The sequence below is a fragment of the Macaca nemestrina genome, chromosome 15 (assembly GCF_043159975.1).
Source record: "Macaca nemestrina isolate mMacNem1 chromosome 15, mMacNem.hap1, whole genome shotgun sequence".
Taxonomy (NCBI): Eukaryota; Metazoa; Chordata; class Mammalia; order Primates; family Cercopithecidae; genus Macaca; species Macaca nemestrina.
In genome coordinates this window covers 10,790,298-10,810,764 of record NC_092139.1, presented here as the reverse complement: position 1 = coordinate 10,810,764, position 20,467 = coordinate 10,790,298, and the positions used below count along the sequence as shown (strand labels likewise).

General features: G+C 39.3%; 1 protein-coding gene across 15 annotated transcripts in view; it reads right to left on the bottom strand.

Annotated features, from left to right (window-relative positions):
• The window catches only part of LOC105470646 (brain enriched myelin associated protein 1), a 126,889-nt gene that overhangs the window by 33,887 nt on the left and 72,535 nt on the right, over nucleotides 1-20,467 (bottom strand). For 9 of the 15 annotated variants that reach the window (XM_011722807.2, XM_011722815.2, XM_011722810.2 and 6 more), the window contains exons 5-8: nucleotides 19,102-19,260; nucleotides 18,217-18,261; nucleotides 15,733-15,867; nucleotides 8,520-8,732 (exon numbers count right to left, since the gene is read on the bottom strand). In XM_011722807.2, the coding sequence (XP_011721109.2) occupies nucleotides 8,520-8,732; nucleotides 15,733-15,867; nucleotides 18,217-18,261; nucleotides 19,102-19,260 (552 nt within the window). The remainder of the gene's footprint in view (nucleotides 1-8,519; nucleotides 8,733-15,732; nucleotides 15,868-18,216; nucleotides 18,262-19,101; nucleotides 19,261-20,467) is intronic. The other 6 variants (XM_011722814.2, XM_071079133.1, XM_011722819.3 and 3 more) reach the window with 1 other exon arrangement.

Sequence of the window (20,467 nt, the reverse complement as noted above, 5' to 3'; positions counted from 1 at the left end):
TTTGGGTGGGGACACAGCCAAACCAAATCAGATACTTTCTTGAAACTGCACCCCTTTTCTCTGAGGTTAGTCAGACACTAGTTAATACTATGAACAGGTAATGAACCAAATGGTATCTTTAAAGCCAGACCTAAGGTCAGTCCACAAAAGTTTCAGGAATCATTATACTGTTTATATTAGACCGAGAAAACTCTTCCATTATTTAAGAACAGTACTTCTAGGTTTTCACACCCTTTTTCCTGTCCCAGTTTATTGCAACAAGACTAGTTTTTATCTTTGATTGCCTGTGTCTAGAAAGTTTCTGGCTGTTCATTGCTCACTATATTTCAGAAGCAACTGGTAACTTGGTATAGATTCCATTACCAATGTAGGTGATAGTGAGGAATATAAGTGGCTGCTTCTGAACAGATTTTTAAAATCTTCATTATGGTTTCAGACCTCCACATCTTTCTGATGTTTTAAATCTGGCATTATAAATATTGTCTGTTTCAAAAGGAATTGCTACTTTATATTTTTAAAGTCTGGCTATTTGGCAAAGCACTACTTTTGGGAACTAATTTAGTTGAGCATCTCTCAGACTTCAGTGATTTTCATACCATGTTCTAATTCTTGACCTGACCATGTACCACCTCTATTTAGTTGATGTTTTTCTTTAAACTGACCCTCTTTTTACTTAAATATATTTTTACTTAATATTTTTTACTTAAATGTATTTTACTTTTTAAAGTTAAATATATTTTAAAAGAAATGCCTTATTACAGTAAATGTCATATCAACATCCTTGCTATAAGCAGTAGTACGTATTAAAAAGTACAATAAATAAAAAACATGCATTAAGTTCTAATTGTTTTTAAGTCTTTAAAAAAGAGATCAGCAGGTGTTTGTACAGTAATAAATGCCTGTGAATATCAAGAAGAGACTTCTTTCTTTTTTTTTTTTTTTTTTTTTTGAGACAGAGTCTTGCTCTGTCACCCAGGCTGGAGTACAGTGGCACAATCTTGGCTCACTGCAAGCCCTGCCTCCCAGGTTCACACCATTCTCCTGCCTCAGCCTCCCAAGTAGCTGGGAATACAGGCGCCTGCCACCACGCCCGGCTAATTTTTTGTATTAAATTTGTGGAAACGGGGTTTCCCCGTGTTAGCCAGCATGATCTTGATCTGCTGACCTTGTGATCTGCCCAACTTGGCCTCTCAAAGTGCTGGGATTACACGCATGAGCCACCACGCCCGGCCAAGAAGAGATTCTTAATGTCACCAGGAGAATTGGAGCAGAATGAAAACAGGAGATAAATGCACTATGTAAATGATTCAATGCTTCTCAGATTGTGTCCAAGAGCCATTCTAAATAATTTTGAACTATTTTTGTACATTTGCACACTGGCCTACAAGTGTAGCCTTCTGTTAGCAGTTGTCAAAATATCCAGTTAATATAAGAATTCAAAAATGGATAATAAGAGGACAGGTTCTGATCCCCCTTTTAGCGTTTGATACATGTAAAAGAAAATCTGCTCAGAATCCAAGTCTAGAGCACCATACACTAAGGAATCAGGTACAAATTCAGTGTTTCAGCAATGCAATCTTGGGCAAATTAATCACACTTCTCTGCACCTCAGTTCACTTAACTCAAAGGCTGACTGTTAGACTATCTACCGATCATGGCGTTGTTTTAAGGAAAAATAAAATAAAGCCTGTGGAGGGAAAATCACGGCTGAAGCACAGCTGCGACTCACTGAAGCCTGGTGGCTGGAGTCAAACCCACATGGTTCCTCTTGGTACTTACATGAAGACTCTCATTTACACGGGAGTTGGAGATCCTGGAAGGTATGCGTGTGGGGGAGGGGCAGGAACAACTTGAACCATGTCTGGAATTAGGGTACAGTGGTTTATAGACTTTTCTATAAGCCAGAATGCATTGAAGTGGAGCAAAAATAAAGGTTTCAAGAAATGGACCCTAGAAAGAGAATTTACCAGGAGCAATGGGAACTCCAGAATCAGCAACCTCCAGGGCTTGTGGGAAATAGTGGTTCTGGGTAGGGTGCTGGTGACTGGTAGCACAACCCAGTCCAGCTCAGCTACTCTTGAATTGGGTGTGGACTGGAGAGAAAAGGGGCTGTATGGATGCCGACGGTGGGTCTTGCCAAATGGGGTCACTCTGGGGCCCAAGCAGCTGCAGTGGGATTCTCCTTTCAGCGCTGAGCTTAACATGGAAGGAAAACGTTTTCTGCCTGTTGCCTTGCAAGAGACAGGTGAACTCCGGTGGGCTTGGGAGTCCCAGCAGCAGTGACGAGTGGGATAAATTGGCACGGATCATCTCCTTGGTGGCTGCGGTGGTGGCAGTGGTGTGGCTTGGGGGTGACCACCCAGAAGGGACATATGGCAGCCCAGGCTGATTCATGATCACCTATCTTGGATCCCTGGAACTATCTGGATGGGATTTGTGTGGGCATGGATTCATTTATGCTCAGCATTCTACGAAAATTGCTGATATTTATTTTGTTTATGTAAAGCACTTAGCACGGTACCTGCACATGGTATATTTTCAATTAACAGTAGCGATTTTTATAAATGCTGGGAAGCAGTGACATTCGCTAGATCTACTAGACCTATTTAGGAATTTTCTTGAGTAATTCTATATCGCTTTTGAAATGTTCTTAAGCCGGCTTGGGCCAGATGTATGTTTGCTACTGAACCCCTTATAAACAGACATTTTTAACACTGCTAACTAATAGGTTATATTAGGTTCCAAAGTTGGAATGGAGTAGGGGACAATGTGGGTCTTAGTTAAAATCTTGATGGCCCAAGTACCATAACATAGTGGCATGTTGATCTTTGAAAACCAAATATTCTAGGTCATACTAACTTCAGCCCATTGTGCCATTATTTTGAGATTCATATTGTTTATATTTTGGACTACATTAGTGAACCCACCCAGCTTGTAAACTTGATAAATGTTCTTTTGACTTGGTCGTTGTCCAAGTTAACTGATAAAATTTTGAATAAACAGGGCCGAGGCCAGATTCCAGAGGCCTTTCCAAAGACAGCTCCTTGCAATGTGTTGTGTTTCTTAATAAATATTCTTTGTTGGCTTGCATTCCTCCAGCTTAGTAGCATGCATTAGATGCAATTGCACAGAGTTGAAAAAAATAGTAATGCTAATAAAGATAATAATGATGACAACCCACATTGTAGGGCCACTCTTAGGCTATTATTGTCAGGCAGTGGGTTCAGTGCTTTATGGTGTATTCCAAGCTAGTATTCAAAATGGTAAACCTTTGCTCTTACTCGAACATCACACCTGCCTTTGGGGCTTGAGGTGTGTCTCTACTCTCCTTGAAAGCTGACTGATGTATTATAGCATCCTCTGAGTTCGCTCTTTGAGCCAAGCCTGGATCTCACATTTAACCTGTATTTGTATTGGGCATTGTTTCCATGCTCATACATAAAGACAAATGAAGGCAACTTCTCCCTTCTTTCTGTATGTTCTCTATATAACAGGAAGCCTGTGAGCTAAGGAACCAGGAGCCTCATTTTTCAGTTCATTATTTTCTACTGCCAATGAGTACGTTGTGGTGGATGATCCACAGTTGAGGTCCAGCCTCATTAACGGTGACAATAAAAAAGTCTAGTCTGAAATCTACAGGCTCCTGTATGGACATTTATATTGCTAAGAATAGGGGAGCTAAACAGCAGATAGCTTATCCATAGAAACTAGAATAACAGAGTTGCTTCTCCTTTAAAGAGCAAATTCAATTCTTAAGGTTTCTTTAAAAGACTTTCATATGGTAACACTTAAGCCAGCATTTGCCCTGTTCCTAGTGAGTCTTCTAAAAGCATCATTTTGATCATGTGACAGCTCTTCTGAGTTCATTAAGCTCACAGTAGCCCTAAGACATTTTCTATTAAGCCCAGATTGGTCAGCCCATCTTTCAAGTGCTTCCATAATTGTCCAGACATATGCCCACATTTTCTCAACCAGAATCCCCAATGGGAAGGTGTTAAAATCTGTATTTGAAACAAATCACCCAAAAGATTCAGATACATTTTTTTAAGTTCTTAAGTCTGTTTTGACGTACACTGATTACTCCCTTTTCTAAACAACCATAGCATTTGTTACCTGTACTCCAGAGAGTAACACTAAATTGCAAATTTCATTGTTTCAGAATGGGGTTATAATTCACTGAATATCAGTCTTTTGGTGTTCTTTTCCTTCCTTTCCTTCCTTTCCTTCCTTTCCTTCCTTTCCTTCCTTTCCTTCCTTTCCTTCCTTTCCTTCCTTTCCTTCCTTTCCTTCCTTTCCTTCCTTCCTTCCTTCCTTCCTTCTCTTTCTTTCTTTCTTTCTTTCTTTCTTTCTTTCTTTCTTTCTTTCTTTCTTTCTTTCTTTCTTTCTTTCTTTCTTTCTTTCTTTCTTTCTTTCTCTTTTCTTTCTTTTCTTTCTCATTCCTCCCAATAAACATGAAAGATAGGTATCATTGGCCAATTTTACAACTGAAGAAACTGAGGCTCAAGAGTTTAAGTGCTCCGCTAAAATTCAGTCAGTAACTGTCAGAACTGAGACCTGATAATGTCTCTGTGGCTTCAGAGTGCACATGCTCTTCCCACCCCACTCTTTGTCTCCCCCAAAGGAAAGCAGAAAAGGGCTATTTTGAAGATATTCCAAATATATCAATTATTAATTACAAATACGTGTGTGTGTGTGTGTGTGTGTGTGTGTGTATCATGGTCCTCCAAATGGATTTCAAATCTTTTGATGATAGCAAATGAATTTTATACTTGTTTTGTACTTAGGGTGGTGTTAACACCAGAAGCCACACGTGCGTAGTTAGTCATGACCACTGATTGGTCATACTTGAAGAAATGAGGACATCATTCATTGAGCACATACTGTATATTAGGTGCTTTATATGTACAATTATTGGTTTCTTATAACAATACTGTGAGAAAAACATAGTCCTTATTTTATAGATTAGAAAGGAGGGTCTTTGAGTGGTCAAGCAATTTGTCCAAGGATACATAGTTCAACCTTTCTGATTCTGTTATGTAAGCCTTGTCATACACAAGAATTATCAACATTATGTATCCCAATCCTCTTATTCAACAAATGAGGAAAAGAAACTCAAATAGTGTAAATAACTTATGACTGATGTATTATAGCATCCTCTTTGAGTCAGTTCTTTGAGCCATGCCTGGATCTCACATTTAACCTGTTATTTGTATCACAGGGCAAGTGAGAACCCAGTTTACTCAGAACAATAAAGGGCATATTTACTCCAGTTAACTGCATTTTAAACATGTTTTTGGAAAATACAACATAATTTGAAATTGGTTTCCTTAAAGGTATTTTTAAAATTTTATAATAATAACTACTCTAGCAATAAAGACTATAAATCAAAACAACTTATACGTTCATATCCATAGCCAGTTTTGGGAAAAATTCGTTTCTGCTGTCCATAACTACAGGCTTATAAACTTGAAAATCAATATGTTTGAAAGTTTTTCAACTAAAAATGAGAGAAGAAAGAGAAGTTAGGTTAGTTATCAGTGAAAATATAAGAAAATGTAAGAATTTCCTAGAATTTCCCTTTGCATTTTTCAAAACTCTTCAAAAATTTACAAGGGTGAATTTATAATCATAGTCTTTGTAATTTAAAGAAAACAAAGGTCCTCATTTTGTTTTCTACTAGAATATACGCTTTCTTACAAGAATATAAGCTAGGAAAGGACAGACACTTGTTTACTGCTGCTTTTTCAATGCCTAGTATTTAGCACAAACTATTTAGCACAAAACAACTTAGCACAAATGAAGTAATTAAAATATTGTTGAATAAGTAAAACTTCCTTGTAGAGCCTTTTCTTCTGATTAGGTGCAAGAAAGAGAGACACAGGGGATTTGGTTTTTGATTTCTTTTAACTTCATATTTTTAATGATATACTAAATAAATAAAGCTAAATAGTGGCGCAAAAGACAGTGAGACTGAAATAATGAAGTTCTATCATTAGGGAGATGAATGTCAAGTTGTCCTGACATTGTTTTTCAAAGGAATAGCTTGAACTTCAAAGAAGAACCATTGTATCTCTTGTAGATTCCAAACATTAAATAAGCACTTGAGGCAATAGTTTAGCAGCTTTCTCAAACCGGACAGTACAGAAAGATAAACAGGTCGGCACGGTTAGTTCTTCAACCCTCCCGAGCACAGAGGAAATAGATGAGAGGTAACACTGTTCAATGGGCACTTTTGTACTAGGTCCAGTGTTGGAGGTTTTACCATCATTATTTCACTGAATCCTTACTTCATTTGTTTGACATAGGTACTGTTATCATTTGCATATTACAAGTGAGGAAACGAAAGCTCATAGAGACGAACTGAGTCTCAAAATCAGATCTGTCTGATTTCAAACTTTTAGCTCTTACATCAGTGTTCCTCAAACTTCAGCCACTGGCACGCCACCTGTGTGGTTTTTGCCATATCGTATCATCTGTAGCAGCCATGGAAACGTGCTGTTCAGATTCCTGCAAGGAGGACAGCCCCACCTGTCAAGGCTTTAGCATCCACTCCTCTCCCTGGGGGCTCTTACCAATGACTGGGCACGACAGGAGTACTGACTGAGCCATTCATTCCGGTCCAGTGTGGGCCTCCCAGAACACGCAATCTGTACTCTACGATTCTCCACTGGCTTGGTCAGGACTTTCTTAGAACCACCCTCAGTTTGAGGCTTTCTCCACCCATTCCTCTTTCCTTCTCTCTCTTTCTTCCTAGATGGTCAGAACTCTCTGTAGTCTGAAGGCTCTCTGTACCTAGCCCTGCCACTCTTACTTCTTCACCGATATCTTCCTCCAATAAATCTCTTGCATGTCAATTCTGTCTTGGTGTCTGCATCTTGGAGGACCCAAATTTACCATTATTTATCTACTATCAGAACGATTATTGATATAACACTATCCTTTTTATTAGATTCCTTTTTCAACAACATATGCTTATTTAACCTTGAGCAAAACATATGTTAATCTCAAATTTAATGTGCTAACTCTATTTTTCCTAAGGCACCTTGAATATGCATATAAATACGTGATAATTATTTAACTAAAATTATTCAAATATGGGCCACTTAAGTCTTCTCTCTTGTCTCCCAAATACACATATAACTCACTTGGAAATTGTTTCTTCTATTATATTGCTGGTAAAAGATATTTTCAGATAAATAATGGTGGGTGATGAAGAAAAACGATTACAACAGAATGTGTCAGCTGACATCATCCAAAGTTTTTATGAAATATTGAAGATTGTGTTCTGGGAAGAACCTAGAAGGAAGGTTTCTGTATGACAGGAAGCAAACAGGGAACAGGCCCTGCATCCAGCTGGATTCTGGACGAGAGAGTAAAGCTGATACCACAGTGACATCTGCATTCATCATCTGCTTTGCGTGGTGTGCCAAGTGCAATAGATGTTTTGATGAAATTCTGAAGTTAGATTTTTCCAACTCTACGAATTCCACCCACACCCTCATCTCCAACTTCTTGCTCATCTTTTGGCCAAATTTAAAACAGACACAAGCTCTGCACATGTGTAGCAGCTGGGGCTTGCTCAGCAATGATAATTGAGGAATAGATCTAGAATAACTCAGCCCTAATCCCCCTGTCCTAGCACCACTCAGACCTCAGACGGGAACAAAATCGGACAGTGGTTTGACTTTTCCTGTCATAGAGCACAGTGTGTGCCTAGCCTAGTGGTGAACTGATGGACACCCCCTAGGTTTCTAAAAGGCGAGTGGAGACCTAGTGGCTGATAATGAATGATTCTGCCTGACTGGGGAGGAGTGAAGACAGAGAGCCCCTAGGTGGCTCATCTTGCCAGAGTAAGAGTGCTCAAAGAGACCACGAAGAAGCCAGGTTTTTTTGTTTTTTGTTTTTTTGAGATGGAGTCTCGCTTAGTCACTCAGGCTGGAGTGCAGCGGCACGATCTCGGTTCACTGCAACCTCTGCCCCCCAGGTTCACCCCATTCTCCTGCCTCAGCCTCCCAAGCAGCTGGGACTACAGGCGCCGGCCACCACGCTGGGCTAATTTTTTGTATTTTTAGTAGAGACAGGGTTTCACCGGGTTAACCAGGATGGTCTCGATCTCCCGACCTCGTGATCCGCCCGCCTTGGCCTCCCAAAGTGCTGGAATTACAGGGGTGAGCCACTGTGCCCGGCTGAAGCCAGAATTTTAAACCATTTCAGAATGAAAATGAAATCATGAAATACCACAACCCTCTGTCATGAAATGAAGTCACTCAAAGAATGAAAAATTCTACTTGTTCATTTCCTCTTCTTCCCCACAAAACACATGTTTATAACATGACAGGCATTTCATTCTTTCTGGGAACACATTAGAAGGCTTCAACTCAATGGCAAGTCGAGACATTTTGAAGAAGAAGAAAAAATACCTTCCATACATTGTTGAGGACAACAGTTAGCCCAACAGAAAGAATTTCTCGAGTCATCCCCACCCTGACGACTCTCTAAAGCTTGAAAATTAGACTTACCTTTTTCCAAAACAGTTTGCCCAGAGGCAGAGAGGTGGGGCCTGATTTCTCCTTGATGCCTTCCTTTGCAGTTTCAGGGGTTGTCGTGGACTGTGTGTGCACTGATGGGTTACATCCTTTGGGATTCTTAACTGCCCCTTGGGTCTCCTGGGATGTAAAGTTGGCTTTGTCTGACTTAAGGTCAGCTGAAGTGGTGGGTGACTTTTCAGCACCCTAAAGAGTTAAAAAAAATGAAAGGAAAACATTCAAAATGGTCTCAAAATTTTAAAAATGGAAGATCTCTTTTTAATAAACACGGACTGAGGTTATACATAATGTTAATTTTCTCCTTTATATTTTTCTGTATTTAAAATTTTTTTACTGTGAATGTGGACTTGTGTTAAAATCTTGGAAAAAGTTAAGATTTTTTCTTTCAAAAAAGAAACATAGAAGCATTATTAATTATGTTTATGTAAGTAACTCATTAGGAATCAAGGTGGTGGTAAGACGCCCTTTGCTGTTAGAATATGGAGTTCTGATTTAGGCCACTGGTCTCCAAATGGTTTCAATCAAGTTCCCATTAGTAAAAACATTTTGAATTTCCACCTTCAATACATGCATACTTATTTATGTATATATTATAAACATGTATCATTTTACTAATCAAAATTAGAAATTAAAGAAGAGTTAAAATAAATATAGAACTTCTGAAATTTTTCTCCACACTCCACTTTGGGGATGACTGAGTTAGGCTATAAAGTTAGTAAAAGACAACTAGACTGGAACTTGGTGAAAGGGTTTTGAATTGGAAGAGTGTCCACAAAACCTACTTCTTCACTTTTAGGTGCAGCCCCTACACTCCACAATTAAAACTTCTTCAAATGTTATCCATTCGGTCTTTATTTCCTCTCTTTCTCTCTCTTCCTTCCCTTCTTCCCTTCCTCCCCCTCCATCCCTCTGTCTTTCTCTCTCTTCCTCTGTCCTTGTCTCCCTTCTCTCTTTCTGTCTCTCTCTGAGCAGCTGCCCTGAAGTCCAATTCCAGGACACCTGATTTCTTCAGCAAGGGGGTGTTAATTTCTACACTCTGCCACCCACTGAGTCATGAGATAAAGGAAGAGTTGGGAGAATTATAGTCAGAATCTATCTTGACATGAGTGAATATTGGTACTCATAATTTTAACATCAGGTTAATCTGACCTAACCTCTTGATCCTAAACATCTTCATTTTATGATTTTTTTGCTCCGGATACTTGTGACTCAATCCCTTTAAATTCCCAGGGATGTAATATCCTTGACTAAATTTTCTGACTAAAAGAAAAAATGTATTGTAATAAAAATGGGGTATGGGCCAGGTGTGGTGGCCCAACACTTGTAATCCCAGCACTTTGGGAGGCCGATGTGGGAGGATTTCTTGAGGTCAGGAGTTCAAGACCAGCCAGGGCAACATGGTGAAACCCTATCTCTACAAATAATAAAAAATGAGCTGGGCATGGTGGCTTGCACCTGTGGTCCCAGCTACTTGGAGGCCGAGGCAGGAGGATTGCTTGAGCCCAGGAGGCTGCAGTGAGCCATGATCATGCCACTGTACTCCAGCCTAGGCAACAGAATAAGACACCATCTCAAAAAAAAAAAAAAAAAAAAAAAAAAAAAAGAATATGGACAAATTCAGAAAGTTTGATAGTATTTTTTGATCCTGGAAAGAGTCTTAAAGTCCATCTGGTCCAATGCATGAATTTTCATGGATGGAGAAACTGAGGCCAATGATCTGCCCAATGCTGAACAAGGGCACAACCTGGCCTCAAGTCTGAACTTCTGGCTCCTGTCTAGAGCTCTTCCAAGGCAGCGCATTGCTTCCCCAAAGGATGTCTGCAAATAACATGAACTTTACTATTTGATGCAAGACACAACATCTTCTTTGCTGAATTTTTTAATACCAAGAAGGAGTCATCCATTGAGCAGATTCTAAGTTCAAGTTAAGATAAAGAACTAATGTCTGGAAATGAATTTTGTGATAGTTGATACTGGAATAGCTCCAGTTCCATTTAAAAGTATACAAAATGGCAAAATGTTGGAATTTAAAATAACCTTTGCCTTTCATAGACAGTGAAGTCAAAATGGCTGAGCTCATAAAATTCTGCATTACAAATGTCCCAAATGGTCTTGAGCACCTGGTGCTATTTTAGCTCTACACGGTAATTAAATTAAAGGGGACTGGTTGAAGGGTAAGTACCCCTCCTCCTAACACACACATGCTAAGTAGCTTGTTTTCTATTTTAGAAAATAAGAGAAAGTATTATTCATTAATTCATTTAAAAGCCACTTTGAGTGTCTTCTCTGAGCCATGATATATTCTAAGTGTTGGGGTTACATGTCTTCAGGGAGAGGATGACAGTAAATAATTCCACCAACAAATGTAAAATTTCAGCTGTAATAAGTGCCACTGAGTGGGGAGGGGATTTGAGGTTATTCCTCTCAATCCCATAAAAAGCTAAATCAAAGAGTTTGATCCACTCATGAAAATCAGGGAAGGCTTTACTGAGAACAGGATGGCTGTGCTTTGATCTGAAAGGTGACTGAAAATTAACCAGAGAAGGGAAGAGGAGAGTTTTTCATGCACAGGGAACAACTGCCCTACGATCCTTCAGCAAGTATCGGAGCAAAGAGTGGCCAAGCGTGGCTACTTCTCCAACAACAACCTCTCCTTCTGCTTTCCTGGGAGAATCTCCATATGCCCAGTGGTCCATTTTAGACGAAGAATCCGGGGGTTGGGGCTGACCTCATCCCCATCTCTAAGAAAGGGCTCTGGTTGCTTTAAGCTAATCATCAATCCTGCCAAAGTCATTAGAAGGGAGGCTTCATGGTCCCATGCTATTTTGGTGTAACTTCTGTGGCTTGGCTTTGTACCTTTTCTAAATGCTGTGTTATTTTTCTGGCTCAAGGGTTCCCTTTGATGTGCATTTAGCCCACTTACCCAGAGTCACATAGAGGTTACAAAAAACAAGGCCTCCAGGTCCTGGAGTGCCAGAATTTCCCTGTTCCCTGCGACAGCTCCAGTTTACTTAATGCATTGCATACTTGGCCGTTTTCACCACTCAGCCACCACCCTTTCTCTCTCTGCCTACCATCGTTGCATCTTGAAGACATAATTTCCAACTTTAAACTTTTATTTGATGACAAGAATAAAAGGTAACAGTGACAGACTGTTTTAAGCACCTGAATGTCCTGACAAAAGTCCTATGAGGAAGGAACTATTACTTTTTCTATTTTAAAATTGATGAACAATAGTTGTACATATTTTCGGGGGTCACATGTGATATTTTGGTACCTGTATACAAAGTGCAATGATTAAACCAGGGTAACTGGAATTTCCATCACCTCAAACTTTTATCCTTTCTTTGTGTTGGAAACTTACAATTCTTCTCTTCTAGCTATTTTGAAATATGCAATAAATTACTGTTAACTATAATTTTCTAATGGTACTATCAAATGCTGCAACTTACAGGAAGACACTAATTTTTATGTCAGTTTCACAGACAAGGAAATTTAGTTGCTTGGTGGCTAAGTAACTTGCCCACGGTTACACTAACGAGGGGGCAGAGCTGACAATTGAATCCAGGGAGTCTGATCCCCAAACCCAAGCATTAATAATGACTCCATACGACATTGTTTCCAGTGAATCAAGATTTCCTGCTCCCTGGGCTATTCCACCCATCAGGGAAGGAAATCTATACCACCATTCTCGACAAGGGCAATATACAACAAAAAATAATAATTGCCTTTGTTCTTGGGAGAAGGGTTATGCCAAATTAGATATTAACATGGTCTGTGGCTCCCCTAAAGAATTACAGTGCATTAACAGGTATAAAGAATATTTGTTACATTAAAATTTCGTGGAGGGAAGGGTGATTAGGGTAAAAAATAGTCCGAGAAAGCATCATGGTGGGGGATGATACTGAGATAAAGATTCGGAAACACATCTATTCTGATCAGTTTCATAGGGAAATGACCAATTTGTTTTCTTTTTGCATTGGCAGGATATCCAGAAACCCCTGAAAAAACATTACAAGGGCACGACCGTACTATAGTTATAGTAATAATATAATTCTAATTTATTTGTGTAGCTGTTTGTTGAATATGTATCTCTTTTGCTAGAGTCTTGGTCATCATCATATTCCAAGACCAAGAAAGTCTTGGCCATGATTACATCCCGAATTCCCATCAGGCCTACCTTCTGGCACGAAACAGACAATCATTCAATTAATAATTACAGTCTATGACAGGGACCAGAGAGAGACACCCACACAAGATCCTGCCATGCCATATTTCCAGCCACCCACCCCTTCCTCACTGGGTTGTAGAGTACCAGTCAGAACACCATTAGTCTTTTCATTGCTGCCCACCACTCTCCTCCCTTCCCAAAGAAGCCTCCCAGATGGAATTCTGCCAGCATCAACCAACTGGATATTCTTTGTTTGCATTACAGAGGAGACTACAAAAATTTTAATTGTGTTTTCGGAGGCAATCTCATGAGTAGGGTTGCCAGATTTAGTACATGAGAATAAGAATATAAAATACTCCATTAAATATTAATTTCAGATCAGCAAGAATAATTTTCTAGCATAAGTATGTCCCAAATATTGCATGGGACATACTTATATTTAAATTAAAAAGTTATTCCTTGTTTGTCAACAATTTGAATTTAACTGAGTCCTCTGTATTTTACCTGGTGGCCCTACCTATGAAATTCTAGTGGATTCAATTTGGAGATTGTATGTCAAATGACCTTACCTTCTTAATAAATTTTCATCTTGTTTCCACATTGGGTGTGGGAGAGAGGAGATGTTAGTAAACACTACACCAAGAACCAAAAACAATGAATGAATGGTAGAGCTTATGAATCACGCATGCTGCTTGGAATACTTCAGCTGCCTTACAGAAAGGGTAGGCATGGGGAAAACCTGAGGAGGGAGGGGAGCATTTTGGGGCCTGGCAAAAGCATTCTAAAGCAATGCTCTGTTTTGTGTCTAAAGTTGTCACCAAACAGTGGTGGCCACATGAAAAAGCTTGATTCTGAGACATCACATGCCATTAGGCCAAGAAAAATGGTTCCAATTCAGCAAAAGCTGACACTGAATGTATTTCATTTACTGATTTCAGACTTCCCCACTTTTTGAACTGAGAAAATTCTTTTTATAAGAAGGATCATAGAGATGTAGAGAAATAAACCCCCAGGATTAATCAGAATTGGTAACTTTTTTTTTTTAATAGCAAAATGGTTTTATCCTTTAATTTGCTTGAATTTCCCATTTTCTGTTCCAGGTGACAAACTCAGGGGGAAATGGAGAGTATCACACCGCCTAAAATCATGATAACGTCACTGAGAGAATCTGGCTGGTTATTTAAAGGCTCTATTTTCCTATCTTTAGAGACAACAGAAATAATCAAAAGAGAAAAAGAAATAAACTGTCTCAGGTGCAGAGGTAAAAGGCAATGAGCTCTAACAAACTGCTGCGAAAATGAGAATTCAGAACATTTGGGAGGTGTCCCTTACTTGGATTTACACTTACATAAAAAAATACACTGAATGCCACTCAAGGCAAAACCCTGAGGTCCTTGTGTCTGTGTTACAGAATCCCAGAAGGCTGTTCCCTCTACATCTTCCCGCTATTCCAGAATCCTGTCTTTTCCCTATCTATCTCAGTGACAAGATGGGAGGCCAATGGTTTTTGGAAGCCCTAGGAATGATAACATTGAATTTGGGTGGTCCCTTTATGGGTGGCAAGAGATACTGCAGATGTAAAATTTTGTAGTGCGTGAAGTGAATGTCATCATGAAATGCAGATGTGGGGAAATGTCATATACTTCTTAAACTTTCAAGGCCCCTTACTTACAAAAGCTCCAAGTAGGAGTCAAACTATTCTTTCATATGAGATCTATGACACGTTTCACCAGCAGTTACTAAGTTATTTCCCATGTGATGTTGGAGCACATTTTAATCTCCCCTCCCCCCTTGCAAGATTTATCACTCCCCATTCTTTTCTCTTTACAGAACAAAATTCTCCTGTATGGAAATTGAAACGTGGCTTCATAACATAGTCTGCTTATGCAAATACAGATTCAGCTGTGAGAACTTTCTATGGAGTGCTTATTTGCATATACAATCCCGGGACTGTGTGACATCCAGGTAGGGATGTTTTTTTAATACACGCATTCGACTTGGTGGAAAATGGCTGATATTTTAAACAAATTTTCATGCATGCTAACCCAATTCAGGGATCCTTTAAACTGATGGTTTCAGACAAACACTGGCGTCTTCTTAGACACTGGAAGCGTAATACTTCCCAAACTGACTTCAGCGTTGTCCAGCTTCCCAAGGACATGGAGTTAAAACGTGCTCTGCCTTCATTCATTGCTTTTTTCCGCCTGGACTTTTATTTGGGTTCAGTGTAAGCTTAGTTAATATTGGAATTAGATGAAACAGACCACAGAAAGATAACATTGTTACTTGAGATTAGAAGAGTATTTCCCAAAATGTAGGAAGCATACCATTGGTGGATCAGAGAATATTATAGATTGTGCAGAAATATGATATTAAATAGTATTCAAATAGTGAAAATACTTCTCTTTTTCCAACTCTCATTTAATCCTTATACTAACATTCTGGAGAAAGCCTCAGTCTGGTGATGGTACGTCTTTAACATTTTTCTAACATTGGCCAATGAATCACCTTTTAATAAAGCTAGAAAGAGCATCAGATTCAGAGCTTAACACAAATGAGGTAGCTAGAATGTAATGTCTTTTTAATTAGCCATATTAATGCTTACCTTCCTTTTATGAAAAATTATTCTGATTTTCTATATATGACATAAGGTTTCTTTTAAAGATAGATTTAAATAGAAAATAGGTCAATTTCAATGTAACAATATCAAATAATAGTACATCTAACAAAAATGGGGAAGGTGGTATACAAGTGATTGACATTTGGGAAATACTGGGTTAGAAGGATAGTTCCAGAACCCTGGTCCACACTAGGAAGATACCTGTTTGAAATGTTTGACTACGGGGACTTAAAAATCACGGAAGTTTAATTCATATCATCTTTAATTCTCTTTTAACGATCCTCAGCACCCAAGGCTCTGTTTTTGCTGGAGAGGACCTGGGTGGGCTCAGAATGGCACATGTCTTGTGAAGACCAGAGTTCTTGTTTTTCCTCCTACTTTAACAAGATACAGACCTTATGCCTAAAGAATTTTCTAAAGGCAAGTCCTAGCCTGGGGCTATCCAGGTGCTTTTTCTTGGCGCCTCTAGCCTGGATCTCAGATGTCTTCTGACCAGCTTGTCCATCACAGGCACTTTCTGCTTTCGATGCCTTTGGGGCAACAGCAGTCACAACCTCAGAGCTTTGTTTTTGAACAAAATTCTTTTTCTTTTCTGTTGTTTTAAAGTGCATTAATACACTGTGACAATTAACTGTTGGTACATCATCCCCTTTCCTAACCACCAAACACCGTGTAAATGTTTACCTTTTTTAAACTTCCATATTCACAGTCAATTTTAGATACACAATGATTTTCAACAGTGACCTATTTAAATGACCCAGATGAACACACCTCAAAGCAAGACAGAACAAAACAAAACTCTGTATCTCCATTTGCTGAAGACAAATAACAGGACAAGATGATGCAGTCTCTACTCGATAGTTGTAGATATCTAAATGCTATTACTACACGGTAAAGTAAAAAATACCCGCAGACAAAATATTTATTTTTCATCCTGGCGTCAAAGCAAATACTGCTACTGAACGTCTTTTAGTCTCAAATCGATCCCCTTTGATTCACTTTTAGAAACTTTATGGAAGCAATAGCACCTGCAAAAATTTCAGTTCAATTCTAGTTGGGTAGATCCCCCAGGCAAAGAAAATGTGTACTGTGAACCAATCCACTGAGGCGAAGTAGAGGGAGATTGAAACCAAAATAGCCTGGCTACAACCACTCAAGATTGTTGACTCAAGTTACAAATGTCAGGGCCTTTTGTATAGGGAAGGTAGTGGGCTGAAAATGACACAGACTTCAAAAGCATGAATCCAAGAACTTCAGTAGAAAAGATATCAAAATTGCAAGGTATGAGAACCAGGTTTGTAGAAAACACATCTGTTTGTGGGTGTCATGCACAACCTACGTTCACAAAATCCTCTTTTGAGACCCAGCTCCACTAACATGACCCCACAGCTTCCTGGGCAGGATGGTGAGATTTTATCAGGTAGGTACATTCAGCTTTGACCACATTCTGGGTCAGGGAGGAGTCTTGGTGCATGACCAGCTAAAGAGAATGAGTGCATCAGGTCATGTGGGAAGCCACACACACACTCCCCCCATACCCCACTGTTTAGATCCTTTTACACTATGTGGCTTGAAACAATGCAAGACATAGAACCAAAAGAAATACATTTTGCCCCAACCATTCATTGACCTTGACCCTATGACCTCATAGCAAATGAATAATTTTATAGGAAAATGCATGTAGATGCTTCAGATACATATTTTTTTTTCAATGGAAGAAGAAAATTCTCGAGGAACCAATAAATACAATACAAATATAGTCATGTCATCCAACCAGTCTTGGCTGGGCTCATGGAAATAGGGATTGCTACATTTAATCAGAGCTCTGTAGTTTGCAAGGCACTGCCACACCTTCTTTCGATGCTGGGGTCCAGAGAAAGAATTTTTTTGTCCCAATTTTATAGACATGGAAACTTGGGTTCAGATAGATTAAGACTGTACCACTATCAAGTAGCAGAACTGGAGCTGAAATGCAGGTCTTTCGAGACAAAATCTAGGATCCTCTTTTCACAGCCAACTCCTTCACATATGGGTAGCAGATGTAGGGGGCAAACCAGGCCATGTATCTGATCCCACTGTTTTTCAAAGCACTTTCCAATATCAGAAAAAGGACCCAAGACACTTATCTGTCACCAAGTTAAACTTCCCTCATGGTTCCCGTGAAACTTAAACCGTGTATTCCACTAGAGGTAACGGGCCTTGTCAAGTGTAAAGGGAGAACATCTCTAGGAAGATGTTATTTCAAACCAAATGTATTTTGAGGGGACTTGGCTGAATTTCTTGTATGACAGTGAAGAATCTAGGCTCTGTAGTGTGTCCTAATGCCTCTGCATGGCCATCCGTTTGGCAAGTGTCCCATGGAAGCTATTTTATTTCACCAAACTGCTGCCTTTGCAGTAAAGATTTATTTTTCAAATTACATTGAAAAATAACATATTTTTTAAAAGACAAAAATATAGTAACTTTCTTCTACTTTATTTTTTTAGAGTCCATGTCCTACTGAAAAGCTTTCTTCTACTTTAGACGGACTGTGTTTTACTATATTCCCTGGGTCCCTCTACACACAACTGAAAAGACTAAGATGATGATATAATTACTAGTATTCTGTTCTTACGCTATGTAAGAAATTGGTATTGTGATATTCTTTAGCCAGAGTTGGCACATCTTTCATGCCTTCCAGTAAAATTTTAATTAAACTGCCATTAACATAAATAAAATATTTTAAAGACAATCTAACAGCACTATTAAATTGCTAGTCACATATATAGATATAATATGATACACACACACATATTCAAAAAACAAGCAAGCAGACACAAATTCAAATCCAGTTCTATGTGCAAACTCAAACATATACATACACACTTCAGACTACCTACCGTGTCTTCCGGGTCCTTTTTTGTTTCAGCTTTGTTAGGTGAAACCTTAAAAGTTTGAGAAAGCCAAATATTAGAAATCATTGCTCTGTAGAGTGATTTTTATTTCACAGATAAATAATTCTTTAGGGTGGTCCAGTTCACCACACAAGTCAAGAACAAAATGAGAAGTACTTTTAGTTCAATAGAAATCTCAGGACTGCTGGGTAATACAAAAGTTAACAAAATTAATATCTTAGAATGAGATACATTTGATCTTATACGTTTACCAAGAGTTTGACCACACTCAAAACTGTCTCCTGGAAGACCACAGACTTTCCATAAATTCTACCATTACTCCAAACACATGTGCAACCCTCTGGTGTTTGTGGCACATTCTGTTGACATTCACTGTCTTTTCTTTTGAGGTTAGTCTTGATATTTGGAAATGCCCAAACACATTTGGGATGGTCTGCTTCACTATGCATTCATTCATTCAGAGTTTTTTTTTTTTTTTTTCTTTGAGTGATTTCTACAGTATTTTATTTGCCATTTGAGTGGCAAAACTGCTTTGAGGTCTATGACACAGGGAGATATTTTTCAATTATTTTTATGATCAAGGACCATAAGACATTCAATTGCAATAGAATTCTATTGCAACACAGTCCATGTTACATGATTTGGGCATCCACTGCTTATACCATGGTTCCCAATTTCAGGGGCTCTCTCGCTAAAAGCCTGATTTAACACAGCTTCCTTATGAAGCACATCTTGTCCCTGTTCCCTCCCGTGCTCCAACCGCACCATGATAATCCATTCAGTACAGGAACATTCAAATGTCCATTATTCTTAGAATTAACAAAATTTTGAGCATTAGAGTTGAGGGGAAAAGAGGAGAAAACTGCTTACCAGAGTTTTAAAGAAACTCATGATGGAATTATTATTCTCTGCTATAGCTGCTGTCTGGGAGTCACCCTTTGCAGTCTCCAGTCCTTCTGGGTCCCCAGGGACAGAGCAATTCACAGTTCCAACTTCTTGTCCTTCTTTTTCCTTGCCGTCAACTATGTCCTAGGAGCAAAAGTTTTCACAGTTGCCACTTGATGAATGTGAACTCTCAAAGTCATACATTTGCTTCACACCCCTTTCTCTCTTACCCACTAATTCCAGTCATACTTCTTCTGCCCACGGGTGTACAGAACAATCATGAGATTATAAGAGTCACTCTTCCTTCCCTCCCCCTCTTTCTAACATATTCAGCATTTGCTGTTGGTCGGAGGGACATTGTTTGGAGCCAAAGGGTAACAAACACAGCAGTGCATGTTGCATTTCAAACAAAAAACCTTTTCTTCCAATCTGCAAAGAAGTTGTGTAAGGTATTGATATTTTCCATCTTTGTAGTCTCCTTATCTAATGATGTGTACATTATCCCCAGAGATGGTGTTATTTGGTTTCCCACAATTTCCACAGAGGTGAGTGATATCAAATTAAAAAAAAAAAAAAAGAAAAAAGAAAAAGTACTGGTGTTTTGAAATAACTACTTTGCTTTTGAGATCTGAGGTTCATTGGTGCGAGGGGTGTGACAGGGGAAATGATTTTCTCCCTGACATCTCTCAGGAGGGTAGGATGCGTTCTGAATCTGTCTTCCTTTCACCATCTCCACTCTCAGGGCCCCGGGACAGGAAGCTAACACCTCTCCACCTTATGACTGCAACAGCCTCGGCCCTGTCTCTGCTTGGGCTCCTGACCCTCCCAATACGTTCTTTACTCAACTGATCCCATCTTCCCACTCCTTACCACACTCCAGTAGCTTCTGACAGCTCTTGGAGTCAACCCAAACTCTGACGCAGGATCTCCAATGTCTAACATGGCCTGCCCCTGCCTTGGTCTCTGTCCTCTCTGTGCCATGTGCTCCTTCACTCCATTTTCTGGCCCGCTTTCTTTGAGTTTTTCAAACATACCACAGGCTATTTCCAAACTTCTGGCTCTCTGTTTGAAACATTCTGCTCCTCTGTCTGCCCATAGGTAATTTCCATCCATCCTTAAGGTCATAAGTGTCATCTCTTTGGAGAGATCATCCCTAAACCTTCATCTAAGGCTGTCCTCCCACCACCATCGTCTCCACCAGAGTCCCTTGCCCTTTTAAAAATCTTTGCTGTATCAGCAGTTCTGTTTACTTCTCAGTATTTGTGCTTTTTCTTATATTCCCATTAGACTATCAACTCGACAAAGACAGGGATAATATCTACTTCACTCAGTGCTTTTCTCAAGTACCAAG